At 31.6% G+C, this 12,962-nt stretch overlaps 2 protein-coding genes across 3 annotated transcripts in view; one reads left to right on the plus strand and one right to left on the minus strand.

The window, feature by feature from the left end:
* LOC101509574 (probable xyloglucan endotransglucosylase/hydrolase protein 30) overlaps positions 1-1,753 on the plus strand; it is a 3,916-nt gene extending 2,163 nt beyond the window's left edge. Inside the window, exon 4 of the mRNA XM_004512412.4 lies at positions 910-1,753. Within this exon, the coding sequence (XP_004512469.1) occupies positions 910-1,435 (526 nt within the window). The 3' untranslated portion in view covers positions 1,436-1,753. The remainder of the gene's footprint in view (positions 1-909) is intronic.
* Positions 1,754-8,441: 6,688 nt separating this feature from the next.
* The window catches only part of LOC101509896 (cellulose synthase-like protein D3), a 4,980-nt gene continuing 459 nt past the window's right edge, over positions 8,442-12,962 (minus strand). Inside the window, exons 3-6 of one of the 2 annotated variants that reach the window (XM_004512413.4) lie at positions 12,886-12,962; positions 11,831-12,705; positions 10,587-11,394; positions 8,442-10,221 (exon numbers count right to left, since the gene is read on the minus strand). In XM_004512413.4, coding sequence (XP_004512470.1) covers positions 8,461-10,221; positions 10,587-11,394; positions 11,831-12,654 — 3,393 coding nt within the window. In that variant the 5' untranslated portion in view covers positions 12,655-12,705; positions 12,886-12,962 and the 3' untranslated portion in view covers positions 8,442-8,460. Of the gene's footprint in view, positions 10,222-10,586; positions 11,395-11,830; positions 12,814-12,885 lie in introns of those variants that run through there. The other variant, XM_012719181.3, reaches the window with a different exon arrangement.

Consider the following 12,962-nt stretch of genomic DNA (forward strand, 5'->3'; position numbering starts at 1 on the left):
GTATGTGTGACCTAGCAAAGGATTGAAAGCCTATAGTTTTCATTACCAAAAGGATTGTTTTAGATTGTAGTGATGGTACTTTGGAATAATATGGATCGATTATTTTTCCATTTTAGATAGGTATAATTATTCTGGCCCACAGTACTCATAGCCAACTAGAATTTTGTTTTCATATCTATATAATTATTTTACAATTCAATAGTAGTAGCTTTTATTGTTACTTTCTTCATTTTCTTTATGGTTGTGATGATGAATGATGATAAATTTTCTAACACAAATTTGTGCTTATCCATATTTTTACGTTACGCGTATAATAATAATACACGTATTACGACTCCTTTGTTAAGTCATAATTATTATCCATTAATATGGTCCTTCTAACGCCAAACCCTTGAATTGATAGATTATGGGCTGAGAAGAAAATAACGAATTAATTTAATATATTTACGCATATTTATAATAATTTATCAATTTTGTACTTCTAGAATTAATTTGACTGAAATATTCCCCTTGAAATATTACGTGGACCATAAGTCTAATTGAAAATTGTAAACCACACACACAAAGCACGTTAATTAGGAGGTTAGGTGGCCCCAAGTCCAATTAAAATTGTCACAAGTAGAACTTAGATAAAGGAAAATTAGTTCATGTGCCATAAAGAAAGATGTGAAGTGTATATTTTAATTAATATGGGTAAGCCACGGGAGTAGTTTTAATTAGATTACCAAATTATTAGATTACCAAACGAATATATCAAATTATTAAATTTCTTTTTTATTTCAAGGGAATATATCAAATTAAACATATATGCTACCTACCTTATAATATATTTTTTAAATAAATTTGTGCATAGTTATGATTAATTATACTTAATAGATTAATAGTATACTCATAATTGAATTATTGCAGATTTTACATTGATGAAGTTCCAATTAGAGAGGTATTAAGAAGTGAGGAAATGGGAGGTGAATACCCATCCAAACCAATGTCATTGTATTCTACAATATGGGATGCCTCAAATTGGGCCACATCCGGTGGAAAATACAAAGTGAACTATAAGTATGCTCCTTTTGTAGTTGAATTTAAGGACCTAGTCCTTAAGGGTTGTTCTGTTGATCCCATACAAGAAGTATCTGGCGGAGAAATTTGCTCGGACCAAAATACCCATCTCGAAGCTCAAGACTACGCTGCTGTGACCCCTTTGCGTCGTCTTGCGATGCGAAGGTTTCGCCAGCGTTACATGTACTATTCTTATTGTTATGATACAATTAGATATCCTATGCCATTACCAGAGTGTGATATTATACCCTCAGAAAAACAAAGATTTAAAGAAACCGGAAGGTTGAGATTCGGCGGGAGCCACCGCTGGCATTCTAGGCGGGGAGGCCGAACTTCAATTCCGGTGGTAGATGACACAAATCAAGGTGTTATGTGATGATTTTATGAAATGTATATAATAGTGACATTTTTATGGGTTTTTTGTGGCCTTGATTAATTTTCATATTATCAATTACTTGGTAGACGTAAATAAAATAAGTTATTATATAATAATTTGGTCCTTAAAAAAATAGTGTGCTTTGGTGTTATGCTTTTGTTACTTAGTGTGTTGTTTTAGTAGGTGGAATATAATTCGGTATATGAATCTGTATGAGTGCACTAAAGAATAAATCAAAAGTATAATAGTGTGTAATGGTTCGTTTGTAGCTGGCCTTTCTTGTATTTTTATTTTATAAATACGAAATATTTACTATAAGATGAACTTCCAATTTATGGTAAGTAAGATTTTTGAGATTATGATGGGATGAATTATATATCTAATGTCAAAGGATGTACTTCAATAAATGCTTGAGCATAGTAAATTCAGCTAAGTGTAGTCGATTATTTAGTTTAGAAATGAGTGTTTGGTTGAATTGGAATATCTCTAATGATAATATTGATTGTGTTTTTTGGTCTTGGCCTACTTGTTTGGGGATCATAGTTTGGAGGCTTTGAAAGAATATGAATGAACTTGTGTTCTCAAACTTTAATTTATACATTTATACATGAATTTTTGAATTTAAATGCAACATTATGTTCATATGTTAAAGAGACTAGTAAATTTCCTGGGTTTTGGGAACACAAGAACACTCGTATTGAAATTACAGGAAGCATCCCCATCTGAATATTATAAGGCAAATGTAGATGATATCATTCAACCTATTACCTACAATTCATCATTTGGCGGACTCATTCGTGATGAGAATGGTCATTATTGTACTGGTTACTATGGTAACCTAGGCTTTGAACATGTTCTTTTTGCTGAAGTTTGGGTACTTCTTCATAGTGTTAGCATGGCTCGAAATATGAGTTTTAAAAAACAATCTCTTTGAAAACGACTCTAAACCTCTTATCAACATGGTCAAAAATGATGTGTCTTCTACTCTACTGAGTCTCCAACCTCTCTTGAAAGAGGTTTATTCTCTCTTTCATCTTCATAATTGAAGTACTTCTCTTTGTCACATCTTCCTTGAAGCTAATCATAGAACATATTTTCTAGCAAAAAAAACATGTGCGCCTCTCTAAATTTATGTTTTCTTATCGAGTTTTCTACTTTATTTAACAGCATTCTGCATATAGATTGTAAATAGTTAAGTCCATCATCTTCTAGTTAATAAATTGACTCTATTTACATAAAAAGTGATGTCCTTCAAATTTCATTTGACATGTTTGTAAAATTGTTATCCCCATCTTTATTAATAATAATTTGAGTAAATTTATACTATTTTGAATTATGAAATTATAAGCACAAGTTGAAAATTTAAAATTATGAAATATCAAGTTGTTCTTTAAACTGTTTAACATAAATTAAAATATTTTTTGAACTTTTTAACTTGTAGGTAAAAGATTCTTAAAATAGTTGGTAGAATAAATTTTCCTTTTTAACTTTAAAAAATTGATAGAACAGCTTAATATTTTATAAATTTAAAATTTAAAATTTAAAATTCAAAAGCTTACCATTTTATTCATTGAAAAGGGTGGTTTCCATTAGGGGTGGACAAAGTTCAGTTCTGAACTAGAACCGTTTGAAAATTGAATCGAAACGATTTTTCGTTCAAAAAATAGAACCGAACTGTTTTATAAACTGGTGAACCGGTTTATTACTTTGAATCGAACTGGACCAGTTTAACTTAGTTTTTTGTTCGTATAGGCCAAATTTAACATAATTACCCCTAATTACTTCTAAATAAACAAATTCGATTCAAGTTTTTTGAAATAAAAACCGATTTGATTTAGTTTTTTTCAAACTAAAAACTGATTCGATTCGATTTTTAAAATTGATAAACCGGTTCGGTTCAATTTTAGTTTTAAAAAATCAGTTCGAAAACAATTCGGTTCTTAATTTTTATAAATCAGTTCAGTTCGGCAGTTTAGTTCAATTTTTAATTTTTTTGAACAACCCTAATTCCCACGTAATAATTTATCTCCCTCTCATTTGTTTTAAAAAAATTTCACCAGAAGAGAAACGAAGACTAACTAACACATGACATGTGAGACATTGGTCTTTCTACATGATACTAATAGTACTTAAATTAATTTTTCTTTGCAAAGCGATCATCTGTTATGAAAAATAATAAAAAGTATACAGAAAATTTACGGAGTTCTTTTATAAGCAAATTTATTAAGAGAGTATATGAAATACTCTAAACTTATTACAAAATAGATAAAATCATATTCTTTGAAGACAAGATAGAGAATTATTCCACTAATTTGAAAAACCTAAATTTTAAACTCTATCCTCCAATTAATAAACCATCACCAAGACAATTTTTTGATATTATTATCTACCACCTCCCCCAAATTTGTCACATTCCCTTTAAATAAAATGTTATTTATTTGCAACCAAATGCATTAAGTAGAAGCTAACCAAACTAGATTAGATACTTTATTTGCATTTTTCCCTTTCATCAATGAATGAAACGTCAAAAAATTATCCACCACTACACTACCCAAACCTACATGAAACCAATCTAGCCAGCTAAAAACGGATTTCCAAATTATCATTGCCTTAGAGCATGAGAAAAAAAAAATGGTTATGAGTAATAATAGCAATATAATTATGGTCAAAGTTTGAGGGATAAGGTTTAAAAGGTAGTATAAGGTAGGTGGTTAGCATGAAAGAAAGCAAAGAGATGGTAGTAACATAGAAACAAAAGAAATCAATAAATGAAGATAAAGTAGTAGTAAGTATACATGTGCACTTCACTCTCCATTAAACTCACTAAGGTGGTAAGGAAATAGTTGCGACTAGAAAATTTGTGAGTAGGGTTTGAGATTCCTTGGGAGTAGCCTTTTATATAAGAAAATATAATAATATGTAAATAATACAAATTAAGAAAAAGTGTGAAAGCTCTATGTAAGGTTTATAAAGTGTTTCTTTCAACATAAACTCTTTTAATTCAATTTTCTTCGTTCTAGAAAAAGTTAATTTTTAGTTAAGAGTTTTCTTTGTTTGACATTTCTTGTAATTAAAAATTTAGAGAAATAAATAAGAAGTCGTACTTTAGTATAAGTGTAGGTGTGTATAAAATAAAACTAGAGTAGGTAACTTTTTGTTTGATGAGGTGAAAACTATTTATTAATTACTTTGTTCTTTTCTTTTTTATGATTGCATTTAATGAAAATTTGTATTCATATTTATTCATAGTATTAAGAGTTCAATATAAAATTAATTATTATTTTATCAATAATATTTTATTATTATTTATTTTAGAAAAAAATAATAAATAAAATGAAATAATAAATTATTAAAAATATTATATGAAAAAATAAACGATTCTATTAAAAGTAATAAAGAGTTCTCAAATAACAATTAAAGAGGAATGGATAGAGTATTTAATTGCTAGAAAAGATCAGCCTTTATTGATGGGTCACACAGCTTTTATTAATTTTGATTGAGCAAATTATATATCTATTTAAATAGTTAAAAAAAATTCCTTTAAGATAGCATCTCTAAACTTGTATGAAAAGAGAGTAAAGCTAAAGAAAAATTATAATATTTAAGATACATTTATGAGACATACAAGTTCCAGGGATATTATTTTAATTTTTTTTTTTAACTATCTAAGAGAAATCTTTATAGTACACAAATCAAAAGAGTATAAAATTAAACTAAAATTAGCAAGCCAATCAACAACTCGATTCTCTTCCTTTCAAGTATGATTGATCTCAATTTACCAATCTATATGTAACTTGTTAATACGACGTGTAAAAATTGAGATATTACATTTGATTTTGGAGTTGTCAATCACCATGTGAACTAAGACATTTGAATTATTTTCTATTTGAAGATGCATAATCTCTTATCTGCGCGTCATATCTATACACATATACATAACCCCATTTCAACATACAACGCGTCACAAGTTTCAATTTGTCTCACATAAGTGATCATACACTTTTCACTATTCATCTTGAAGATGGGGGATACACCCTAACCCTAAAAGATTGAGCTTATCTATTTTCAGTTGTAACGACTAACAAGGGATATTGTTTAAAGTCTCCCTGGTGGGTGGGGGATATATATGTGCTGCTTATTTGACCAAAACCATGGACGGCCTTAATTAATTATTTGTACAGGCCCAATCACTTAAATGTGCCAACAATTTTGTTGTGATTGAATTTCATTTTATACACAAAATCAAAAAGTTTAGCCCAATTTCTAAAGCACTTTGAGTCAAGTAATCAATGTCGCATTGCCCACTCCACTAGTAGTTGAATTTTCTTTGAATGACCCTGCATGAAGAGGAAATGAGAGTTAGATTCATTAGACTGTATAAAATTAAATAGAAATATATCAAAATTGGGGGAAAGTCACCCAATTAATTAACCAGCGTGTTGAACTTCGTACATTATATATTTAATATTCTGACTAGAAATATAATTTAATGGACATATCTTCAAAGTTCAAACTATGGTAAAATAAATTAGAGACGGTCATGACTCATGATTTACGAAGTAAAAGGAAAAGTCTTACTTTTAAAAAAAAAGTTGGAAACAGAGATGAATTCAGAAATCAATCGAATAAATTTTTTTTTCTTAATATTCTTTATATAAAATTATTACTATGGTATTTAAAAAATAATATAATTATATTAATATCTTAACAAGTTTGTATCTAGAAATGGGATGTAGCCCACCTTTAAATCCTTAGATCCGTCCCTGAATTTAGAATATTTTATAACATTGATGTTTTAACAAACACAATAATTTTAAAATCTATCTCATCTCATGTAACTGTATGTATGATCGTATATTGTAAACGGGTTAGTTCAATTAATAATAAAGAGTTTGGATCTTTTCAAAAAATCTTCTCTGTAGACTTTCTTTAAAGGTTTTTCTTTTAAATAACTTTTTTTTTTAAAAAAACAACACACCAATATATCTTGTTTTTAAATATTAATAAGTCCTCCTTTCAAACTAAGACTTTGAATTAATTTTTTCTTTATTTTTTTTTTAGGAAATTGCCTTTTGCAAGGCCAATTTTGTACTACTTTTTAATTTTTTAATTGAAAAACATAAAAAATAGCTATAATAACCCAATAATTAATAATAAATATCATGAAAATTATTAAAAATATATAAAATTATAACAAAAAATTACATAAATTAAGTACATTTACTAGTAACATTTAGATAACATATTTTAGTATGACTCATTATCCAACATAATTCGTATTTTCATGACACTTTATCTTAAACGTCTGTTTCAGTTATAATATAATATTGACTTTATATGAATGTGAAATATTGCATTACGATCCTAAAATATAGACTATATGGTCAATATCAAATGTTTCTAATAACTTTATACTTAACTTATGTATTTTTTGTTGTAATTTTATATATTTTTAATAATTTTCATGAATTTATATTATTATTAGTTATTGTTTTATTATATTTATTTTTTTTACTTTTTTAATAAATAAAAAAAGAACATTAAAACAATAGTACAAACGCAAAATGCAAATTCTTAAAAGAAGATAATGAAAAAAATAAAATAATTAATTCAAAGTCTAAGTTTGGAATGGCAATTTTCTTTTACTATTTATTGTCCAACAGAGGTTATTTAAAAAAAAAATACTTTCTCTCCTTTCTAGCTTTCTCTTTAATATTTTGTTTCCCTCTTAACCTCTCCCATCCAAATGGCGAGAGGATTCATTTTAGCGGGAAAATCGTTCATCCTTGGTATGGATTGACTTTTACAAAAAATCACATTCAATCTAATAAATGTGATTTGAATTGTTTCATTTTCTTTTTATCTATGTCTAATTATATATTTATATTACATCAAATAACATACTAAAAAAACAACATTAAAAATTAATGTTGCGAGGTTTCAAATATGATTTTTTTTCTAAAGTATAAATTTTGTTTGAAGTATTTTATCAAAAAAAAAATATATATATATATATATATATATATATATATATATATATATATATGTGTGTGTGTGATTGGTTCAATTTAAAATAAAAAGTAAAAAATAAAAATTTAGCCTTAAAGATTTAATTCAAATAAAATAAAAACTACAACTCAATTAAAAATTACAATTTAAAACTGAAAACTAAAAAGTCAAAACTAAAATTGAAAAGCAAACCTAAAACTGATTTTAGTTTTTAAAAAATTAAAAATAGAAAATCAATAACTAACTCCATCGAAATATTAATTTCTTTCCAAAATAATAAAAAGAAAATAGTAGTATGCGGGTTTTGGTACCTTAAATTTTGACCACATTTAATTACTTAAGTTTTAAATTATTCTAATTAATGAAACTGCAACCATCGATTGATTTTTGGAAGTTAAAAATATAATGATGTTGAGTGATAACTGACATATGAATAAAAGGGTCCAAATTCATTGATAGTGTGAATGTGTTGCCTTATCTACAAGCAATCAAAATTCCTGTCACTCCCATGATTCTATTTTCTCATGAAAATGAAGCACCAAACAATGCTTTTGATAAGGATATCTCAAACATTCAACATGATCCCAAAAAAACAATTTTATACCCAATTAAAAAATGCTCCTCTAAAGTGTATATCTATATCCTAATATCACATGTACTTTAAATTAAATCAAAATTATTATTTTCTAAGTTTAGTAAAAAAAAACTCCTTTTTAAAGAGTCCAACTTTATCATCCTTTGTGATATCATATTCACAATTCAATTTAATGTAATCTAACACCAAAATCCTCTCAACTTCATATGACTCCACTAAAAAAAATACTCCAATGTCACAAAACCATAGAGAAAGAGTCAATAAGAATGAGAAAAAAAAAAGTATATTAATGTTCTTCTATGATCAATATAGCATAGCAAACAATGATTGGTAACTAGAAAATGTGACCAATGAAAGAGAAAAAAAACTTGTTTGAGTTACTTACAAGTGCTACTTCAAAAAGTTATAAGCACTATAAAAATCAAGGGAATTGGAATGAGCCTCCAATTTGATTTTGACCAGAAGGAGGATCAATAGCAACCCATAAAAGTGATATAGTGATTGCTATTAAAGCTGACCAAACAAAAACAATAGTTGGTGTTCTACCTCTTCTACCCATAAGTCCTTTTGCAAATGGATATAAATGAGCCAATACCCAAAAGCTGAAAAATACACCTCCAAGTAAACTACTCCATTGTCGATCGTCGCTATATATAGTCCTACTAACCGCGACCGCAATCGCTATCAAATTAACCATCATGATTGTGATTGGTAGTATCATTAAGGAAGACCATTTGATGAGATATAGTTCAGCGTATTCATCGTTTTCGTCGTCGCCGGAGGATTTTGAAGTTAAAGTGAACGAAATTTCAATGCCGGCTACTACCTTAAGTAGGCCTTGAAGAACAGCAGCTAGATGTGCACTTGTGCCTCCAATTAACCAGAATTGCTCGTTTCGCCACCATTCTTCAAGTTCGATACCTGACCACTTGATCTCGAGAGCAGCGAGGAGAATAAGTGTCACTGTGATTCCCATGAGGTATACTAAGAAAGTGACTTTAAGAGATTGGACAATGAATTGACCGGAGAAAAGCGAAAGCGCCGGGAGGAAGCAGTAAACGACAAGGAAGATGGAAGTGAATGGATAGATTCCGACATTAAGATAAGCAATCCTTTGCAGAAATTTCAATCTAGTGTTAGCAAAAAGAGCGTTGTTGCGCGAAAAGAATATTTCGACTGAGCCAGTTGCCCATCGAAGAACTTGATGAAGGCGGTCGGTCAGATTGATTGGAGCGGTACCTCGGAAGGCATCCCTCTTGGTAACACAATAGACAGATCTCCATCCTCTATTGTGCATTCTATAACCTGTCACAACATCCTCAGTTACCGACCCGTAAATCCATCCAACTCTATCACCCCATTCTGTTTTATCTTCATACCAGCACGAGATGACGTTGATCGCCTCAGCGACAGTAGCAGCATCAAGAAGATCTCGACGAAGTGTCAGAGCGCCGGGTTGACGTCCATTTTTTATTGACGGATGATCAGCAAGTGGTCTACCTTGAAACTCTGCCACCCTGATTGAATCAACAAAAAGACTCGAGTTGCCGAATTTCTTAGGAATAAGAGAAGTAATCATTTCTTCATCGTCAATGCTTCCATTCCTAAAAGACTGGTCCTCTTCAGAACCTACTTCAGGGACCGAAGCAACTGATGAGGATTTCTTTTTCTTACTACCGAACCAACTGGCAGCCTCTTCTTGCACCCGAGGCGGATCAAAACCATAAAGTGCAGTTCTTCGAAATAGACATCCGGTGCCAACATATACAGGACCCTGAATCCCGTCAAGAGCTCGCATATTGACATCAAAGAAGACAGTATTATGATTAGCATATCGATCAGAAGGGTCAATTCCTTCAAACCTTTGAGGAAATTGAACATAGCAGATCCTGTCCCCATCGCGGTCCATCATGTAACACATACCTTCCCTCAGTGCCTGAGAGTTATATATGTAATGGTCACAGTCAAGATTAAGTATGAAAGGGCCATTGGACATAATGGCCGAAGCTCGAACTAGGGCATTCATGGCACCAGCCTTCTTGTTGTGATCATAGCCCGGTCGCTTTTCGCGAGAAACATAGACAAGTATAGGAAGTCGTATATCAACTTCAGTCAAATCCATGGCATTTGAATCTGATGGTGTGCAACTCAGTGGCTCATCACTTGGAGGTTTCAACATTACCTGCATTTGAAAAAGTTCATATTATTAGCACATTTGATGTTTATAGATCAAACAGCAATAAAATTTCATATAAGTGCTTAAGTATAACCTACTATTATAACTAAAGTCAAACTATTTTCATATAAATTATAAGTTGTTTTCGTAAGCTATCCTGAAGAGCATATAGAAATAAGTGGAAAACAGCTTATGGACATGACATAAGTTGTTTCTATAAGCTCTCTCAAAGTCTCATAAGTACTTATGCTAGTGAATAACCTCAAATAAGTTAATCCAATCAGACCCTAATTCTGTGTGTGAATTTTAACAACTGAGAACATGAATGAATCTTAGCAATACGATGAAGAGTCGTAAAGACTGATTATTACCTGTATGATACTGGCATGATCACTACGAGAATGCTCGGGTGCAGAATGTGTCCAAGTCCCGGGCCAGTGAGTACCATCAGCCATCCAAGTAGCTTTAGGAATTTTCAAATTCTCCATTGGTTCATCATTTTCAGCCTCTCTCCACAGCTTCATAGCTTTGATCTCCTCTCTAGCATTATAAGCGTCAGCGCGCCTCCGGATTGAATCAGGGAGGCCATTAATCCGAACCTTGAATTCATCATACTCACGCTTCACCCTTCTCCGGTCCCTTACAAAGTCGGAGCGTACTTTGTTCTTGTAGGGATCTCTCTTTAGACTAAAATAAGATTCTGGGTTCCTAGGTTCAATGTCATGCTTCCGACAAAAAGGAACCCACAAATTGGCAAAACTTGCTGCCTCCGCCATGGCCTCAAAAGTTAGAAGCGAACCACCATCATCAGAGACATAACACGAAAGTTTCTCAACAGGATAATCAGCCGCTAGAATAGAAAGAATAGTATTTGCAGTAACAAGGGGCGGTTCTTTTTCTGGATCAGCAGTTGACACAAACATATCGATTCCTGGAAGATCGGATTTTCCACTTGGATTTGTTGGACTAGGAGTTTCAAACTTCTCTTTCAAAACATCCAAATCAGCAACACGGTTTATCGGAAAGAGTTTAGGGAGCTGATCAAGAAGCCAGGAGAATGCAAACCAGATTTCACAAACTACAGACATGCTCCACAGCCAGAGTGCATCATCGTTTGGATTTTCTACCCTCCACTTTAGGAAGAAAACGAGAATTACCATCCGAGCTAATATTATGAGTCTGAAAGTTAAAACAGCATAATGAAATTTAGATTATATGTTGATTCAAATACTATCACATAAAATAGATAGATCATATATTAGAATGTCATCAATTCCAACAGCAAGGCAAATAGAACTAATAAAAACCAACAGAAGGAAATGGTCAAAATTATGAATCAGAAGGCAAGCAAATCAAAATTCACGGAACAAGTGAGTTAATATAATTGATATGTTTGGAATCAATTTACTGATAAGAAATTATATTCAAATTTACTAACCAACACCTCAACAAAAAAAACTATATTCAGATTGAATATCAGATATTAAGGACTCCAACAAGATTAAAAGACCATCATCAAAAAATATTCGTTGGCACATCAATAAGAAAATCCAATCCCAAAAAATTCATCTCCACAAGCAGGGTAAAAGAAACTAAGAGGAAAAGGTAATCATACCGATAAGGACTGAGAATTGCGGCAGAGATACTCAATTTCCGAGTCAAAGGCCTCCACGCCTTTTCTTGGAAAACATTAGGGTCACCACCCATCCAATCCGAACTAGCATCATCCTCAGAATCTTTAGGCCACACAGCATTTCCATATCCATAACTCCCTTTAGTCTCAAATAACCATTGAGCATGATCAAATTCATTAGTTTGACTCCTCATCAAAGGCCCGGATTTCATCAACGACAATCTCCTCTCCATCTTCGACGCGCCAGCACTCGGTGACAAAGGTAGTGATTCCCGTTGATTGACCACATGAGCAGCCTCTTCCTCCATCTCTTGCTCCTCTTGGTAAGGCTCTTTGCATCCAGGACAAATCCCTTCACCAATCCTCAAACTATCTCTATAACAATCCCTACAAATCTTGTAACCACAATCACAAGGAAGTAAATCCAACCCTCTTTCATCATTCATAACCTTTCCATCACACCCCGGAACTGCACACGCCGACCCTTTAGTTCCAGCCATCTGCGGATGGCTGGACTCAGACTCAATCACCTTATCCTTCAATTGGGCTCTTGTAACCTGATTAAAACCGCCGGTAAACATCGAACTCGACGCATATTGATCCTCGACTCTCCTAGAAGTTGATCTCTCAAGAGAAATGTCCATAGCCATAGGTTGGTTATCAGGTGTTTTTGGAATTTGCACTGAGTAGGTATTAAGACCAACATTTCCACTCGCACTCTCAGTTTCTTGATCCATATCATTGCTCAATTGGGTTATCTTTCTAACCATAGATGACCCATGTTTTAAATTTGATTTAGAACCCATTATGAATTATGATGATGATTGATGAGTTAGACTACAAAAAAAACCTGTAATCTGAACATCCAAAAACACACTACTTCATCAGCAATAGACATTATATATATAAAAGGATGAATCTTTAAGAATAGTTCAACAAGAAACAACCAAAAAAAAATAAGCAATTTAAGAATAGTGTAATATAATGCATGAATTATATTTATATAAAAAATGCAATGGGAAAGAAAGTTTCTTTACCAACTCAATGACAACCCAGCAATGGATGGAAGCTTGTCCGAATGGCAGAACAACCGCGTGTCTGACACTGTCAACAC

This window comes from Cicer arietinum, chromosome 8, assembly GCF_000331145.2.
Source record: "Cicer arietinum cultivar CDC Frontier isolate Library 1 chromosome 8, Cicar.CDCFrontier_v2.0, whole genome shotgun sequence".
Lineage (NCBI taxonomy): Eukaryota > Viridiplantae > Streptophyta > Magnoliopsida > Fabales > Fabaceae > Cicer > Cicer arietinum.